This window comes from Lepidochelys olivacea, assembly GCF_965140295.1.
Source record: "Lepidochelys olivacea isolate rLepOli2 genome assembly, chromosome: 6".
Classification (NCBI taxonomy): domain Eukaryota; kingdom Metazoa; phylum Chordata; order Testudines; family Cheloniidae; genus Lepidochelys; species Lepidochelys olivacea.
In genome coordinates this window covers 105,655,307-105,674,069 of record NC_140416.1, presented here as the reverse complement: position 1 = coordinate 105,674,069, position 18,763 = coordinate 105,655,307, and the positions used below count along the sequence as shown (strand labels likewise).

The following is an 18,763-nucleotide window of genomic DNA, read 5'->3' as shown; positions in this document are numbered from 1 at the left end:
TTCTTTTGAACAATGCATGCTCATTAATTAGTTTGCCACTTCATCAAAGGATAGTGGACATGCACCAGCCTTTATAATCTGAGCAGATTCCCCATGCACTTTAGACAAACTCACTGGTAAGGATAAAACATTAAAATACGTTTATTAACTACAGAAAGATAGATTTTAAGTGACTATAAGTGTTGGAGGTCAAAGTTGGTTGCATAAGAAATAAAAATAAAATCACAGTCTAAATTTTAAACTTTATCAGACTAAGGAAGATTTGAATCGAACATCTTTTCTCACCCCACTGGATGTTGCAGGTGGTAAGGGCTAAATTCTTTGATCAGCCTGGAATCTCCTCAGTTCAACGTCTTTTCTTCCAAACATTCTTGTTGCCTTCAGAGTAGGTGAGGGAGGAGAGAGGCCAAGGCTGATGTCACAGACTCCAATTTATACATTCCAATCCATGTGCATGGAAAGATATTGTTTAAACAAGTCAGGGATCACATGTTCTATGTCCCCTGTTGAGTCACTGGGTTAAGCAATCCCCATTGTCTATGTGCATCAGGAAGGTCCCACTGGGAGAATGGATTCTCCTTAATGGGCCATCAACAGATGGCCAGCTAGTTCTGTTGTAAATCTGTCTTGAGGGCGTTGGCTTTGTTGCCATTGAAAGGCCAGCTATGGGCGTCTCCCAGACTCAACATATTTCAGTTGAACACCCATAGCAAAACTTCATAATTTCAGATACAATGGTAACACATAATTCAACAGGATAGTAATGCTCAACAGATCATGACTAACGCTAAGATTTAGTCACTGTTATTTTTAGTAAAAGTCACAGACAGGTCACAGGAAATAAACAAAAATTCATGGAGCCCGTACCCTGTCCTTGACTTTACTAAAAATAACCGGGGGGTGGGGGAGGGGGGGCAGGATTAGGTAAGGGGGGGGAATGGAGTCCCATGGGGAGGGACTGACAAGCCGAGCCCGCCGCCATGGTGGGGGGGGCACAGCCCTGGCTCCAGCAACAGAGGCCACCCTGGGGCACACAACCCCACCCTGGATCTGACCACAGCTACGAGACAAGGGTGCACAGCCCCACTGCAGCCCCAGACGTGTGGGGGGGAGGGGGGCGCATGGCCCTGGGAAGCCGTGAGTGGCCCCTGGCGGAATGCGGCCCCGACTGAAGCCCCCGCCAAGCCCGGGACCGCGGGGCTAGGGCGCACAGCCCCTGCTGCAGCCCTGCACTCCCCAAGCCCTGGACACCACACAACTGGGGTGCACAGCCGCGGCAGAAGTCGCCGGGCAGGGGCTGCAGGGTTCTCTTGGTTCCAGCCTCAGTTGCAGTGCAGCAGCATACAGTCCTGCCTCTGCCTCCGCCTCCTGAAGCCCTAGAAGTCACGGAGGTCCAGTAAAGTCATGGAATCCGTGATTGCCGTGACTAAATTGCAGCCTTACTCATGACTTCTCAAATTATACCTCACAGGGCATATTTTGTACAAAACATACCATACTCATATCACAGTGGTGAACGTGGGGGTTCCAGGGTGCTATTTTGAGGTACAGAGTGTCACCCCTATACTAGCCTTCTGGAATCTATTTATATTAATATCCAGTACCTAGTACTTCTTAGGACTGCCTATGTTTTTGCAACGCTAGCTGTGTTTTTGCCACGTTCATGTACCGGACAGTGAATTGTAAGCAAGCATCTGCTTTATGACAGGGTCATATTTTAATTCATAGCATGGTTCTTGCTGACTTTGGTTCAGGCATCAGGCCTTGCACCAGACCCGTGCTCCAGGCTCCCTTCCTTCTATTACACAAGATAGGAGCCCTTTCCCCTTCTTTCAGTTCAATTCTACTACCCAACCAGTTCTGAGCTGTGTATCTTTATGGTGACTCCTCAAGTGTCACTGGAGGAATTCTTATTCAAAGGAAGCTTTCTGTAGCCATACTTCCCTCCCGTTCATCAACAGATGGCAGAGAGCTCCTTCCCCTTTGGAGTTTCTGTACACCTGGAATTCCAGATAAATAGCTTTATACAGATGAAACAGCAACTTGGCCATTCTTCCCCCTGTGCACCAACAAATGGGAACCTTACCTTCTAGAGCTTCAGAGCACAGGGAATACATCGACAGAGCAGGTTTCATGGGCGAAGGGTTCTTCTGTTAAATGAAAGAAAGGTTATATATAACAAGTATTACATGTAAACAGGTGTATGTTTGTTATGAACAGCAGTCTGCAGGTCCAGGTGAAACTGAGAAATTCATACAGTTATACTAGGAATTGAGGATATTTACACTCTAGTACATTACTAATGCCAGTAGACAACAATTGTATAGAAAACGCTTTCCTTTTCAGTGATCACTACCAGATGCCTGTAATGTACACAATAGTACCATCTTCTATCTGTCTTAGTACTTAAATGCCCCACTTACCATGGTATCTGCGCAGCTTGTTAATCTGTTTATCCACACAAAACCCCAGTAAGATAGGGAAACAGATAGGACATAGAAAAAGGGTAACATTTCTAGGACCCTAAATCTCATTTTCAAGCATGACTAAGGGCTTGTCCACACACTGCAGTAATGCACTCTACATGGGTGTGATTTCTAAAGCACACTGTGATTGGTTAAAGTGGCAAAGAGTCCTGTGGCACCTTATAGACTAACAGACGTATTGGAGCATAAGCTTTCGTGGGTGAATACCCACTTCATTGGATGCATGTGACTGGTTGGCATAGACCCTTCCAGTGCACTTTAACATAGTGCTATTTAAAACAGTACTACATTAAAGAAACATACTAAGGAACTTTTAGTGTGCTCCAGCAGAATTTACAAGGGCCAACCGATGTGCAACATATTAGTGTGCTTTAGAAATCACACCTCCATAGAGCACATTTTTCCCTACCACGTACACAAGGCCTTAGGCTCCTAAGTCACTTTTAGGTAAAATTTCCAGAAGTGCCTAAGTGACTTGACAAGGGCCACACAGGAATTCTAAGGCAGAGCATGGAATTGTACCAGGTCTCAATAGTGCCCTTACCTGTAATTGCCTTGTAAAATAGTTATAAAAACAAGGGAAGGGAAGACTGGGCTGAACAATGTAGGCAGGAAACCTTTTTAAGATAGCCAGCTATCAATTTGAAAAATCACATTTTTATCTGAAGCTGCATGTACCACATGAACAGACCCCCCCAGCTGACGTTAGCGAGGCTTTTCTCTGGCCCCACTTGCAAGATAAGAGTCCACATTTTGATGAAGAGGGAAACTGAATACGCTTAACAAATTTTTTAAAAAGCTATGCCATTTTAACGGGATTCGGTCTTGTGCAAACATCATTGTGCATAACTCGAGATAAATCCTCCTTCTCTACCCAGAAAAAATATATTGACTAGAACCCTAGGAATCTGAATAGGAAAAACTGTATAAAAGTGAAAAGGAGTACTTGTCGCACCTTAGAAGACTAACGAATTTATTTGAGTATAAGCTTTCGTGAGCTACAGACTAACACGAATACAGACTAACACGGCTGCTACTCTGAAACCTGCATAGCAGCGGAAGGAGCACTACAGAGGCAATTCGCAGCAGCATATCGCTAATACCGATATATACCATAGATGTCTGCATGGTGTTTTATAAAGACACACATATCACATCCTTCAGGGCCTAAGTCATGATAACAATCTGCCATTGATTCTCTGGAACCAATGATTCTGCATGTAGGCCTGGTCTACACCATCTTTTGGTTAGGGGTGTGATTTTATACAAATCCAGTTAAATCGGTACAGCCCTCTAGTGCCGGCATGGTGAATGCGCTACTGGTATAAAGCATCCCTACTAGGGGGCCGTACTGCTTTAGCTGTATCCGTTCCTAAACCAATACAGTCGCAAGAGATTTTTAAAAAGCGTGAACCACTACCAGCCCGTAGGTTGTCTAATACCCCCGCGCAATTCGGGGTGGTGATCAGCAGACTGCATAAGGCTCGAGAACCGCGGCCTTGGCCGACTCAAGGGCAGGCGGGGCGAAGGCGGAGCAGTTGCTGCACTAGTATAAGAACGACCAGCCTGAAAAAAGCCCTTTGTCAGCCCGCCCCGGCTGGCATCTTGCACGGCAGCGAGAGGCACTGCCCCAAGGCTGAACGCCGGGCCCCAGCCCGGAGAGGAGGGAACACGAAGCACCCTCCAGCCTCTCGGCTTCTTTGTCTCCGCCACTTCCACCCTCCTCCCCAAGGCATCAGCCACCCCCGAGGAGCCGCCAATCGGCAGCCAGGCGGAGGGCTCGGCCGGAGGGGTGTTGTCTCGCCCGCTGCCGCTGATTGGAGGCTTCCGCTTCCCCATAAGGCTTTATCTCCCCCCTCCTCGCAGCAGCGGCGTCAGAAATAGAAAGGGCGAGAGCGGCGCTGGGGAGGAGGAGGTTGCGCTGCGCAGGGCTGGAACGTGCGCCGGGGGCCGGTCGCTGCTGCTAGCGCTGCCCGGGGGCGGCCTCGCGAGTCCCTGATCTCGAGCCGCCGACCCCCACATCCAGCCCCTGCAACCCCGAGGGACTCGGGAGGCCCGAGGAAGCTGCCGGAGCGGCAGCTGTGGTGCCCGGTGCAGCGAGGGGGGAGCGGCAGCCGCACGCACCGGGCCTGCAGCAGGGGGGCCGCGGAGAGCAGGATGGCGCTGGATTTCCTAGCGGGATGCGTTGGCGGTAAGAGAGGAGCGAGGCTCCCCCGGCGCTGGGGCTCCGCGCGAGGATTGCTGCAGTGATCCGGTTACATAAGCGGCTGCCAGCAGCGAGGGGCAGGAACCGAGCCAGGGGCGCTAGGGCCTGATCCCTGCCGGGGGCGCATAGCGAAGGGACCACGCGCTGGGGCAGCGTGCCCGGTCCCGGGGCGCAGAGCAGTGGGTGGGCATGGGGGCGCACAGGAGGCGGGGGTGGATCAGGCTCGCGCCGCGCCGGGCCGGGCCGGCTGGGGAGAAGGATTCCAAGCGCTGGCGGGTCCTTCCCCCGCTCTGCAGGCTGCTGGCGTGGCAGCTTCGCTCTGCCAGCGCCGGGAGCTTCACGCCTCCGCTGGCTCCGCGCGCCCTGAATGGCTCCGGCTCTTTGTAGGGGCCGGGCTGGGCCATTGTCTCTGCCCGCGGTTGCAGGCTGGAGCGTGCGCGGAGCTGGTGCAGGAGCAGGGTTGTGAGTCAGCGCCCAGGAGTCAGGTTTCTTCGCGGAAACGCGAGTTCTGCTCCGTCCAGGGGCCGCCAAGATCTAAGGGGGGAGCTCGAACAATGAGCTGCACTTCTGTCCCCTCCCCGCGGACTGAGCATCACACTCTCTTCTCCAGAGCTGCTCCCCAACCCGGTCACCACTTCTGGCGCACGTCCTAGGAGTCCCCTCACCTCCCTTCCCCCCCAGAACGGCCACCACTCCCCCTTCCCTCCCAGCCACCCCACAACGTGCAAACCCCTGTGCTGAATCTGCAGGTGTTCCTTGTGAGCGATACACACCCCGTGTAGCTCTTCCACTGCCTGACCACATGTACAAAGCACACAAAGGGAGCTCTCATTCCTGCTACATCACATTGATGGGAAACGTGCCTAGATGTGGCATTAGATGCTTTCTTAACCTTAAGTACTTCCCCAGGAGAGGATGTAAGGGGGAGGCCCTGCAAGGGGGTAGGGTATGGCACCCGCTTGCCAATCCGTACTTATGTTTCTTCACAGTTGTGCGCAGCCCCTAACATCTGTGCAGGGAGTTGCTTGCCTGCCTCTGGCTATAGCTGTGAACTCCAGAGAGCAAGAGATCTTATCTCTGCAAGAAAGAATAGAGGCTTTTTCATTAACAAGTTGACTAAGGATCAATGCGCCATCTGTTTGAATAAAGCAGTGCAAGTGTAACCTTTAGCTTTCTCCCTTGGAAGGGATGTTTAATGGTTAGCTGACTCACGGTAGTAAAACCTTTACATAGAACATAGAGATGGGAGGGGAAAACACTATTGGAATCCACTGCTCTGTAAATGAAGTATATAGTCATGCGGTAGGGGATGTGCTAGATATTTAGCACCATACCTCCTGTTTTATACATCAGAATTTTATACAGGATTTAAATACTTAGGGTTAGATTCACAAAAGGACTTAAACACCTAACCCACAACAAGGCTCCAGTGGGATTCACAAAATGTCTGCTCAGCTGGCCCCTAACCCTGTAGCAGCCTACAATTACTCAGCACTCAGGGTGGAGAAAAATCAATTATTAAAAAAAAATGTGGTTTTGTTTTTTTATTTTATTGAATTGAATTTTTGATAAAATGCCTTTTGAGGAAAAAACCTATCTAGAGATGGTTTTAATTAAGATCCATTATAACTCAAAGATATCTCATCATAGAATGGGGATTATAAATTCTAATTCTATAATATGAGACAATATCTTCATGTAATGTTTAAGAAATTTTTTGAAAATGAATTCCAATAGTTCATGGATTAGGGACCCAATCTTAGGAGGTTCCAGGGGTTTCTGTATAGATTATTTATGTTAATCTTTCTATCTACCCACTGGGATTCAGTGCTAAGTCTAGAAGATACTATCTGAGATGCTTAGTTTTGCAGTTCTCAGACTCTGGATTTGTGTCTCCAGAGATAACATGCTTGTTAACAGCAAAAATTATTTTAAATATATAGAGGTGAGAAATAACAGACCTCAACCCTATTGTCCCTCTGCAAATTTGTGTACAGAGTCAGTCCCTTACCTCTCTAAAAGTGAAAAGTTTCAAAAAGTTCAATGAATAGAAGATTGTTGGAGGCGGAATAGATCTGGACAAACGGGAGGGGCAGGCAGTAGAAACAAAAGTGAAACTGTTTGAGCAGACAGAAAAGGAGTACTTGTGGCACCTTAGAGACTAACCAGTTTATTTGAGCATAAACTGTAGCTCACGAAAGCTTATGCTCAAATAAATTGGTTAGTCTCTAAGGTGCCACAAGTACTAATTTTCTTTTTGCGAATACAGACTAACACGGCTGTTACTCTGAAACCTGTTTGAGCAGAATATTCCAGAAATCTTGAGGTCTTTCTGAGTGTAGCCTTCATTTATTTGAGATCTACCATACGATTCTCTCACTAGAAGGGAAAACCAAAATGGTAGCAGGGCTTAAAAGAGACCCAGTTTGGGTCTCCTCTGTCTCTGAGTTGTGAAGAATATGTATAACAATGCACTTTTATGTAGAAATCCATGATTAAATTGAATTTTCAGTTTGATATAAATCAAATCCACCCTGAGTCAGCACCTAACTTTTTGCAGTAAAAGTTCTCTAGGTGCCTATGTTTTTGCCTTTGTGTTTGCTTGCTGCACCAAGGCACCTGGACACCTAAGCCTCAGTGCAATGCTATGACCAGCAGCAGATGTTCCTATCCTACATTGCCACTGGCCTAATTTGGTAAAGCATGCCCAGACCTTGTCTACCAGGTCCGGCCGCTATAGGGAAGCTTACACAAAACAGCAAGGGTTTTTTAGGCCAGTGGTTAGGTACCCACCTGGGCTGTGGGATACCCCTAGGTCAAGTCCCCCTTCACTTAGAGAAAGTATTTGAACAGGGATCTGCCCTCCTCTCAGGTGAGTGCTCTAGTCAGTGACCTAGGGTATATTCTGATGTGGGGCTTCCTCCATCTCTTCTGGTGAAGCTATTGCACTGTAGATAACTACTGAAAGACTCATCAGTGCTTGGGACTGGATTGTGAGGGTCCCACGTCCCAGGTTTTGCCAATAAGGCCACCAGGCTACAGAGTCATATATTTTCTCTCTCTCACCCAGTGATTCTTTCATATTTATCCACAATGGAATATCTTACCACAGGTGAGAGGTAGCCCCACATCAGACTGTCCTGTAACCCAGTGGTTAGGGCATTCGCCTGAGAGGTAGCAGATCTCTCAATTCTTTTTTCCCCCTCAGATGGAGGGGGACTTGAACCAGGGGTCTCCCACATTCCAGGTGAGAACTTTTAGCCCAGTGGCTAAGGTAATGAGGGAAGTTCTCTCTCCTTGCTTCTTACTAAAACAGCATAGGCACCTAACACCAAGAGAGGGCAGCTGAGAATCCCAAACAAAGGGAGGTGTCTTACTGCAGCCTAGAGTTGGGCCCTTATCTCCAAGAAAGGGGCAGAGCTTATCACAGGGCACTTGGCTTCGGATTGGCCCTTGGCTAGGTTAAGTGAAGAGCCACCTAGTATGCTGGGTTTTTGTGACTCCTATTCTTAGGCGCCTGTCTCTCCCCATTCATTGCATAGGAAGCCTAGGCACCAAGCTCAGGCTTTGTGAATCCCAGTGACTTTCTAGGTACCTGCGGGTTAGGCATGGCAACACTCACTATCACCATGCCTGCTCTGCAGGAGCATTTGACGTGTAGGCAAGCCCTTAATGTCTAATGGTAACTAGATGAGTAAGGGTAAAGCCATCAATCATTTTTAAAGAACTTTGTCGCTGAGTTGTTTCTGGTGATGAAGTATGAAAAAAATACTTTACGTGCTTCAAAATAGTAGGCAAGGAACCTTATGCCCAGGCCTAATCACGCTGTAGTGAGATCTCTTCACTTCATTCAGTTAGGACTCAAGCAAATTCTGTCAGGAGTACTGTGTTGCAGCACTATTTTCCACCACATCTGGAAAGACTAATGTCAGCCTGTTCTTACAAGAATGTTTGTTTCAGTTTTGCTCCTACCCAGTAAAGATCATATATACCTGACAGTCCCTTCCACTTCAAGACAGTCACTTCTACATGGACATGCCTGTGGTACCACAATATTTGCCTGCTGGGGATGACTGACTGTAGATTTTAAGACCAGAAGGGATCATTAGATAAAATAACCAGACCTACTGAGTAGCACACCACAGAATTTCACCCTTTCTTTAGTCCAGTGACTTGTTTGACTAAAGCATATTTTCCAGAAAGCTATCTAGTCTTAATTTGAAAACATCAAGAGATGGATAATCCACTGCTTCCCCTGGTAATTTGTTCCATGTGTGGCTTGCCTGTAACAAAGTGTACCTAAAGTTATACCTAGAGTTATCTGCTATAGCATTGGATTGCTGTAAGGGGAAAAAATACTAGCTTGTACAACCATAAAACTGCCATTTATCTTGTTGCAGGTGCTGCTGGGGTGCTAGTAGGACATCCATTTGACACTGTTAAGGTGGGTTGATTTTAAACAGGTTTAACTTCTGCACACTCCAGGCAGAAAGTAGTGCAAAAGTATTTACAAGGGAAAAAATGCAAACACCGGCATTTCAGAAGCGTAAGCCTGATGGTCCAAATCTTGAAATAATCCTTTTCAAGTATTCTTCTAGACTTGCTGAAGTCCCAGAGCTTTAAAGCAAATGAAAATCATTTCAATGTAAGATTAAAACCAGTAACAGGACAGGGTTTAAACTTAAGAATTTAGATCCAGGCTTGCTTCCCTGCAGCTGTTTATCACTGACATCTAAAACTGCCTGTACCCTCTCTTGTAATTTAAACTTATTTTGTTATGGGCTGGAATTTTTCATTTAAAAAAAAAAAAAGCTTTCCTATTCACTGAAAGCATTCATTTGTTTGTTATATTGGCCAATAGTCCTATCATTAGTGAACAAAATCAATTATCTGCATGAAGCAGCAGTTTCACAATTTGACACATTGTTTTGGGCTTTTTTTCTTTCTTCCTCTTCAAGGAATCCTTTTACCTTTCCTAGCCAGAATTGATTTTCCTTTGAGACACTAATGATTATCAGCTGTATGTATTGTATGCAGATAGGCTGAGATAGAAGACATACTAGATAAAAGGGTAGTATTTTCAGAATTGGCTATGTCTCTTGAAAAGTCAATGAGGCTTAGCCCTGGTCTACACTTGGGGGATGGGGGGGGAGATTCGACGACAGTTATGTGAATAGCGTAGCTGAAGTCGGCGTATCTTAGATCAACTTACCTGGCCGTGAGGACGGTGGCGACTCCACCACTGCCACTCCCCTGTCGACTCCACTTCCGCCTCTTGCGAGCTGGAGTTCGGGAGTCGATGGGGAGCGTGTTCGGGGATCGATAGATGCAATAAATCGATCCCCGAAAGATCGATCACTAGCCGCCAATTTGGCAGGTAGTGAAGACCTGCCCTAAGTGTCTAAGTCACTTTTCAAAATGGGATATAGGCACTTTGAGAGCTTTACTCTGTCTAGTCACCTGTAAAGGCAGAATATAGTCTCCCAATAGAAGATGTACCCAGAACTAAATTAACATACTGTACTTGATAACTTTCTCCTCTACAGAGCATGCCATCTAACATTATACTTTTTAAGTTCAGGACAAAGCTGGATATCTAAATGCAATAAATAAGGGAAATATCTGACTGCTATTAAGGGTGTGCATCACCCTATTTTAGCCACATGGTTATTTATTATTGAAAAGCTCTCATATTACTGGGTATTAAGTTCCTATAAATCCAATGCAAGCTGTTCTAATATAAATACTTCAGGATATGTTAACCTTCGCTATTAAAGAGAGTCAGCTGAATTTCACTAAACACATTCTCATTGATTGTATTACTTGGATTTGCAACTATTTTTAGAGTTGGTGCCAGAGGAAAAGTACTACAGCCCCACACCTACAAAGATTTAATCACATGCTTAAATTTATGGCTTGTGTCTAGTTTAATTGACAAAAGTGGAACTACTAAAATACATGCTTAACTTCAGGTTTTGGGAGATGCTTAATTTTTATATCCTCTCAGTAGTTCCACTGACTTAAGCAAGTGCTTAAGTCTGAAGGATTGATGCTCTAGTGTTGAATATTGTAATTTTTTTAAATTAAGCATTATTTAATGCACAGTGAGAGCTGGATTGGCCGTAGACTAACTGGCATGACAGTTCAATGGAGTATTGTCAATTTCTGTAATTGTTTTAATAGTTGTTGCTTTATTAAATCCAGGGTAATTTATTTTCTGAGTGGTAGAAGGAAATAGCCTTCCCTATCTTTTCCATGCTGGAGAATACAATATAACCAGTATTTGTATAATCAGCCAGTGTAAACACTAGTAAAGTGTGGGGAAAACTAAGAATTTGTAACCAATCTTTAAAAAGAGAACTGTTTATAAAATGCTGTCTTTTGTGTGTTCTGAGATTAACTCTATAGGACTGATGAGGATTAGATGATTAATTGGATTGCCTTTATTTATTTATTTTTATTTATTTATTTTATTTTTAACTATACTAAAGTGTTAATACAGTAGCTTCAAAATGAGGAAGCTGCTCCAGTAGAGCCAGAATTCTGCTTCCTTCTCAACTTTTCAACCTTTTTGCCAGTGATCATGCTTCATAAGGGCAAAAACATGGGGGAGAGGGAAGGTGGGATGGCGGGGGAGGGGATGGTGGAAACACATAGGATAAAGAATTTAATTTCTAAATCATGCTAAAACAAATCAAACTGATTTTGAGTCTAATCTCAAAAGTGGCAAACTCCCTTTCCCTGGTTTGTTGATGTAATATGTAAAATTGCTTTGTTGCTTTTAACTGCCTTTACTTTCTGAGCTAGGGGCTGTCTTCATTAACAGCAAAAGTGTTACTTTGTTGTAGATGACAGATAAGCCTCATCACTGGAGAGTTACCTAGTAAGTATAGACCAGGTGAACACTTCTGTTTCTCTCAGTCTTAATTTATTCCAAAATGTATGATTAGTTCAAACAGACAACCTTATATAGTTTTTAAACTGATGTGTCCCATTACTAGTGTTCTGAATTGGAGGGAGTGGGGTATGAGAATCCCTTTTTAATGGGAACATTTAAGTCTATAGTTTTTTTTTGTTTTCTTCTGAAACTTTCTGGTGTGCATTTCTCACCAGGTGCTTAAGGTTGTGCACAAAGTGGTTGTGAAACTGGATCTTGGGCACACTTTCAATTGATCTGTTTCATCTGCTTCTTAAATTTGGAGGGCATATGTTTAGCTTAGACGTATCTAAAATGCACCAAACTTGTACATACTAAATATTTGCACGCTTTTTTTTGCTGCTCACTCTTTGGTATCTTAAAACAAATTTTCAGTAACTTGAAATTGTGAAATGAAGTTACTCTTGGGCCAGCCTGTTTAAATCACCATGAACTGTCAGATACAGGAAGGAGGAGGAGAAGAATTTATCAGCAAATTAATGACAGTATAATTTTGTAATAAAATCCACCTCTGCACAGACTTTTTTAAGCCAAATTACATAGCATAAAAGCATCAAACTTTATTTTCTGCTCAAAATATTAAAATGTGGCAGTGAGCCATAGATAAATGCAGTTTATCAAGCATTTACCTCCACTATGCCAATTAACACATCTCTGCCCTGACTAGTTCTGACATTAACAATTGAAGTGTCTTTAAAAGGCTGCCATTTAAAAAACAAACAAAATCCCTCCCTTCACCTCTAGATTTGGTGTTTTTAGGCCCAATTATACTGGCCTAAGGTTTGAGAGGTAGTATTCAGTCCTGTCCAGTGATCGGTTCAAGATCCAATATTTCACAGTTAGGGCTAGAAACTGAAGCTTTATACCAAGGGTTCCAACTTGGATACAGAGCATGCTTTTGGTAGCTTTTAACTGCAAACACTTACGTACAAAAAAGTTATTGGGCAATGAAAGGTCTTAAACTTAAGTTATTTTCTTTACTTCCAAGGCCTATACAGTTGGGACTCATTGTAAACAAGGCAACTTGGCTTTACAGCCGGGGATATGAAAAATAGAACCAATAAAATTAAACTGATTGCTCTCTTATTCATGATAGTGAAGTATACAATTTATTGGCACTGCTTGCAATGAGCTTCATAGCCCACTTAACAGCTCTGCTACTTTTAACAATCCCAAACTCAGGCTGATAAATCCTTCATACCACACTATCACCTATTCAGTAATCTGTAGGAAATTAAGAGGCTATGATCTCTTTAAATCACATTGTAAACTTAGTTGAGGGTGGTTTGTAACTGGTTCAATATCTCACTCTGTACTGCAGTATTTTAACAGTTTCTTCCCTGGAGTGAGTTGTCTTGCCATAAGGCAGGCAAAAAAGGGTATTCTTGTGCTTAGATAGTTCAAACCATCTTTTGTTTTTAAAAAGTGACCCTTGACATTTAGTTTGCATATTACATGGTCTAGTATTTACTTTGAGGAAAATACTAATATTTAACTTTGAAAGTAAATTTTACTGTCTCTTTAAAAGTGAAAACTAAATATGAAACTTGAACAAAAAACTAACAAGGCCAATATCCTTTCCTGACCCGTATGTTGCCTTCACTATCATAGATATTCTGCTGTTGCTGTATGCATGGGTCTTCCATTGACACCAGTGGGAGCTTTAAGCAGATAGGGAGAACAGTTATGGGGGTCAATAATCCATCATGCAAATTGGCGAACTACAGTATCTAGAATTAAAACTTCTTTTAAAAAGCATGTTTTGCTTTGAAATTGCAGCATATTGGATAGCTTATAGGTATCCCCTCCCCAAAATGCTCACAACCCTGCACTCTGATAAACAAAGACAAAGTTCTAGCTTTATCATTCTAGCCAGAATCAATGTTAGTTACTGGAATATGGCTTTTTACATGTGTGTATCTGAGTTTAAAAATGTTTTTAAAGTGCAGGAGACACATTTGATCCCCCCCACTCCACCCATAATTTAAGCCTTAAAGGAGTGGCCTATAAATACATGAGAATATGGGGCCTTCCTCTAACACCCTACCCCATCTCACTCCACACACAGTTATGGTGGCATCTTCCTGACCAAAAATATACTAAGGGTAAAGTGCATGTTACATAGGGAATATATATATATATACAAATCAGAGTAAATAAAGATCACTTAGAGCACTGTAGCTTAGAAATATGCTTTATAAAGCTTATTGAAATCTTAAGTTAGCATTCTGCCTTTATGGAAAAAAAGAGGAGGAGAAAAAGAAAAGCAGGCCCAGGATTTAAAGAGTCTTGTGATTTTTTTTTGGGGGGGGGGGTATGCCCAATTTGAGACACCTTAGCAGTTCCTGATTTTTCAGAAAGTGCTGAGCACCTGTGAGAAAAATCAGACCTTCTTAAGGTGTCTTAAGTTGGGCATCCACAAACACTAGCCACTTTTTGAAAACCTTGATCCAGACATTCTAAAATTGTTCATTTGAGGACTGTTAGTATGTCACTGGCCACATTTCATGCCTAATTTGTAGATCAGTTATAAAAATTCTCCGTTACATCCCAAAGCGTTGACAAATCATTAACATCTAGATTAAGAAAGCGTTGGTTTTTAGCGTTGGTTAAATCTATAGCCACTTTTCACTGTATTGCACTTTCAAATTGGCTAAATATTTCCCATTTGTTTTGTAAAAAGGACTTAGTTTAATGAATGCTTCCCCCCAGGTTTTATCATCATCTCAAAAGCAATCAACTCTGAACATCTCTTTAAAACAATTTTACATTGCCGTTATGGCATTCTGGAATCTTTACTGTGCGCTTTGTGTAGACATTACTATAATGTAACTCCATATATAGGTACCAACACTACTGTACCAGTTACATCAATATTGCCATACAAATAATTTCTTCTCACTAAACTTCTTGTAGGTGCGTCTTCAAGTACAAAGTGTAGAGAAACCTCTCTACCGTGGGACCTACCATTGCTTTCAGTCTATCATAAAGCATGAATCAGTAAGTAGCTAATTGCTGTTTTATACAAGGATAAATAATGTATTTAATGCGATTAGAAAAACTATGAAATGATAGTGTTTTACATTGATCTTAATTGAGCTCCAGATGAAATGTGAGAGTTTCACATCAGGACAGGTTTATCTCTGGATCTTCCAAACAGTTAAGAATTTGCACCAAAACTTTTCAAACCTGGTTGTCAAAGCCCTGAAATGGTTTGTAATCCAGATGTCGAATGCATAAACAAGATCCAGTGCTTGGAAATTGAAGTCAACAAAGTTAACGCTTTGGAAATAAGATCAATTGTTAATTTCCTTTTTTAAAAATTGTAACATTTTAAATCCCTGTGGAGGGTTAATCACTAGGAGCAGTGGTCCCCAGACTGTAAGGCATGCGCCCCCTAGTGGGGCATGGAGAAACTTCAGGGAGGCATGTTGTGGCCTCTGGGCCAGTCCCCACAGTATGGTGCGGAGGGACCACTGCAGCTCTGCTCTGCCCCCAGGTGTAGCTCCTCTGCTGAGCCAGCTGCATTAATGGAGTGGGTGTAGACAGAGCCCACTATTAGTAAGGGGGGGGAGCGTGACAGGAAAAATTTGGACACCACTGACTCAGTCTTTAAACAAGACATGATGTCTTTCTGCAAGATGCTCTAATTCAACCACAAGTTATTGGGCTGGATACAAAAATAGTGGCGTGAAATGTGTGGTATGTATAATACAGAAAATCAGATGAGATTATCATAATTGTACTTGCGACCATTAAGTAAATTCGAGAACTTTAAACATTTAACTGACCATGTTCTTATGCTGAAAGATGCTTTTTGGAGTTCTAGCTGTTGATCAAATTACTGCTTAATGCAAACAGAAAATGTTGTACTTCGTAGGGAATCTCTCTGTCTGCCACCAGCCACCTTGTTGAGAGGTTAGAGCAGGGGTGGGCAAGCTTTTTGCCCCGAGGGCCACATCGGGGTGTGAAACTGTATGGAGGGCCGGGTAGGGAAGGCTGTGCCTCCCCAAACAGCCTGGCCCCCACCCCCCTCAAAACCCTCGACCCATCCAACCCCCTCTGCTCCCTGTCCCCTGACTGCCCTGCCCCCTATCCACACCCCTGACAGGCCCCTGGGGACCCCACCCCCATCTAACCCCCCCTCCCTCCCAAACCTCCACCCCATCCAACTGCCCCCCTGTCCCCTAACTCCCCCCCCGGCCCCTTATTCAACCCCCTGCCCCCTTATCATGCAGCTCAGAGCAGCAGGAGCTCGCAGCCCCAGCGGAGTCAGCCATGTTGCCTACACAGTGGCATAACTGCAGGGGAGGAGGGACAGCAGGGGAGGGGCCGGGAGCTAGCCTCCCTAGCCAGGAGCTCAAGGGCTGGGCAGGAGCTCAAGGGCCCGCAGACCGTACTTTGCCCACCTCTGAGTTAAAGCAACAGTTGTACAAGAGCTGAAGAGAAGCTTATTTTCTTAGAAAATCATTAACGCTATTCTTAAACAGCATTTTGTTTTTAATTTTTCCTAGGCATTTGGACTTTATAAAGGTATTGGGTCACCAATGATGGGACTTACCTTCATTAACGCACTTGTGTTTGGCGTTCAGGGAAACACAATTCGTGCTCTCGGAAAAGACACTCCTCTAAACCAGTTTCTTGCAGGTTCGGCAGCAGGAGCCATTCAGTGTGTGATCTGCTGCCCTATGGAGTTAGCTAAGACAAGAATGCAACTTCAGGGAACAGGTGAATACAATCTAAAGTCAAAGAATTACAAGAATTCTCTAGATTGCTTGCTTAAAATCTACCAAAAGGAAGGTTTGAGAGGTATCAACAGGGGCATGGTGTCCACATTCCTAAGAGAGACCCCGAGCTTTGGCTTTTACTTCCTGACATACGACTCTTTGACCAGATACCTAGGCTGTGAAGTGGAGGACAGTTACATCATCCCCAAATTGCTGTTGGCTGGAGGCATGTCAGGAATTGTATCCTGGCTGTCTACCTATCCTGTGGATGTGATCAAGTCCCGGCTTCAGGCAGATGGAGTCAGAGGAGTTGTTCAATACAATGGAATTCTGGACTGCGTTAGAAAGAGTTACCATGAGGAAGGTTGGAAGGTGTTTACAAGAGGTCTTACTTCTACACTTCTCCGAGCTTTCCCTGTCAATGCAGCTACTTTTGCCACTGTCACGGTGTTTCTTATGTATATGAGGTCAGAGGAGAATCTACGTGACTGTGAGGCAGGTCCAGCAATCCAGCAGCCTTCAAGCTTGTGAATTCATTGTTCAGTGATTTAACACGTCTGTTGCATGTTTATTTTCTGGAGTTAATTTTACTTGGCTTATTTTTGTAAACATTTTATCTATAGAAATTGTGTAAATAAATTTTATCTGTATAAAGGCTGTTACTTAGAATTTCATCTCATCACTCCTGTAAGCAGCTTATTGCCTTTATAATGATCAAAATGTGTTAATCCAGGCAATGTAGGGATCTGACTTTAGAAACATACTGTACAGACAGTGCTGCTATATCGCTACTTATGGTCTGGAGAATCTTATAGTACCAGAAACCAAGTTTTCTTCCAATCGTGTTTTGAATGACCAAGTCGATCATATTTGAATACAAAAGAGCATTTTTTTATTTGACAGGGACACCTGTAGCCTTCATAGAAGTCATGGTTTATTATGCTGGAGATGTTACAGAGATAAGGCTTAAATGTTTAAGACATGAAGTAGCCTTCAGCTAGCTGTGGTTTTTTTTTTTTCTTCCCCTTGGCTTTTGTAAATTTCAGTTTAGTTATTTAAGTAGCCAGCCTAGTTTATTAAAACTTGATCTGTTCCATAACTTCTCACTTCCTTCCTTCTATACACACATGTATTTCTTTTTTCATTGTACTTAAAAGGAGCATTTGAATCCCACCTACATTTGTTTCTTTAAATTGCAGAGTTAAGGAGACTCAAGGCAAGTGAGCTTGATGGCATGATTTGCTTTTACCTTCAACTTTATTCATTTTTGTGTGTGCATGGAATGTGTTAACTAGCTTTAGTGCAAGCAACTTTCATTCTTCTGGAGAGGTTTATGTAATTACATGCCACTGCTGGCCATTCTCAGAACAGGCGATATGGCAGTCAGTGATGTGTAATACAAAGTCTATTCTTTGTTACTGCTCAAATTGTTACATGTATTAAACTGTTGGGTCATCACTTATATAGTCACTTTTTTTTTAAATATATAGTGGTGAAAATACACAGTGGCATAGAGGTGGAGGTTCCATTCCACACCATGCAGTGATGGATAAAGGTGTTATGCTGAAATGCCTAAAAGGGGATTAGGGTTTGATGGTATTATATTAAGTTCTTATACTACACTGTCCTGATTTACTTTGTGTGTTTGGTTACAGCACACTGGAATAAAGTCATACTGAAAAGGGTTCTGGAGAACCTTTTGTAACATTCACCAAGTGTTATATTTATAGCAGTGTGCCCAAAAGGGGATTGCTTTAAACAAAACTATTCATGTTGGATAATAACCACGATTGCTTGGCACAAACAGATGGAGGGGAAGCATGTTAAAAGCATCAAGCTTGCTCAGTGGATGTTGAACATGTTACACTTCTACTTGGGACAGGTGCAATATGTATTTCTATTTTTTTAAGAAGAAACTTTCAGTTTATAGCATTTTGTACTGTAACAAAATATGCTGGAGAAACCTGTAAAACTGGTATGTCTCTTTATACCTTGGAGGTATGTTGGATGTTTTGGTGCCTACTTGCACTGAGATTCAAACCATGTGAAACATGTCTAAGCTGTATATGCGTAATTCAGAGCAAAGACAATTTACACCTTTGTACAGTATTCTGTATTTACTGTAATAAACTTAGGGAATAAAAGTTTTTTTAATTTTGACACCAGTCCTCTGCTCTTTTTATAAATAGAAGTGAACCTCTATTAACTTCTGTATTTAAACACCCTTTTGATGTGTCTAATATACCTAGCTTCCAAAAGGAGTAAAAGATGCACTTTTCTGCCTGAAGGAAGCTATTTTCCACACATGCTACTGATAGCCCATTGCCGTAGCTTTTGCTGTTTTCAGCATGAGTGTAAAAGATGAGCTAAACTGATCTCTTTAAAACAGCAACATTTTAAGGTGTGT

The 18,763-nt window shown here is 43.3% G+C and overlaps 1 protein-coding gene and 1 long non-coding RNA gene across 2 annotated transcripts; one reads left to right on the top strand and one right to left on the bottom strand.

Moving 5' to 3' along the window:
* Positions 1-938: 938 nt before the first annotated feature.
* On the bottom strand, positions 939-4,213 carry LOC311522851. The gene is made up of 3 exons (XR_014712194.1): positions 3,907-4,213; positions 2,087-2,150; positions 939-2,000 (listed from the first exon to the last, which is right to left on the bottom strand). It is a non-coding gene; the product is annotated as an uncharacterized lncRNA (long non-coding RNA).
* Positions 4,214-4,393: 180 nt separating this feature from the next.
* SLC25A29 (solute carrier family 25 member 29) lies at positions 4,394-18,516 on the top strand. The gene is made up of 4 exons (XM_084632387.1): positions 4,394-4,677; positions 9,093-9,136; positions 14,546-14,629; positions 16,144-18,516. Exons 1-4 carry the CDS (start codon positions 4,644-4,646, stop codon positions 16,885-16,887), a joined length of 906 nt encoding a protein of 301 aa, XP_084488513.1. The 5' UTR covers positions 4,394-4,643; the 3' UTR covers positions 16,888-18,516.
* Positions 18,517-18,763: the final 247 nt, after the last annotated feature.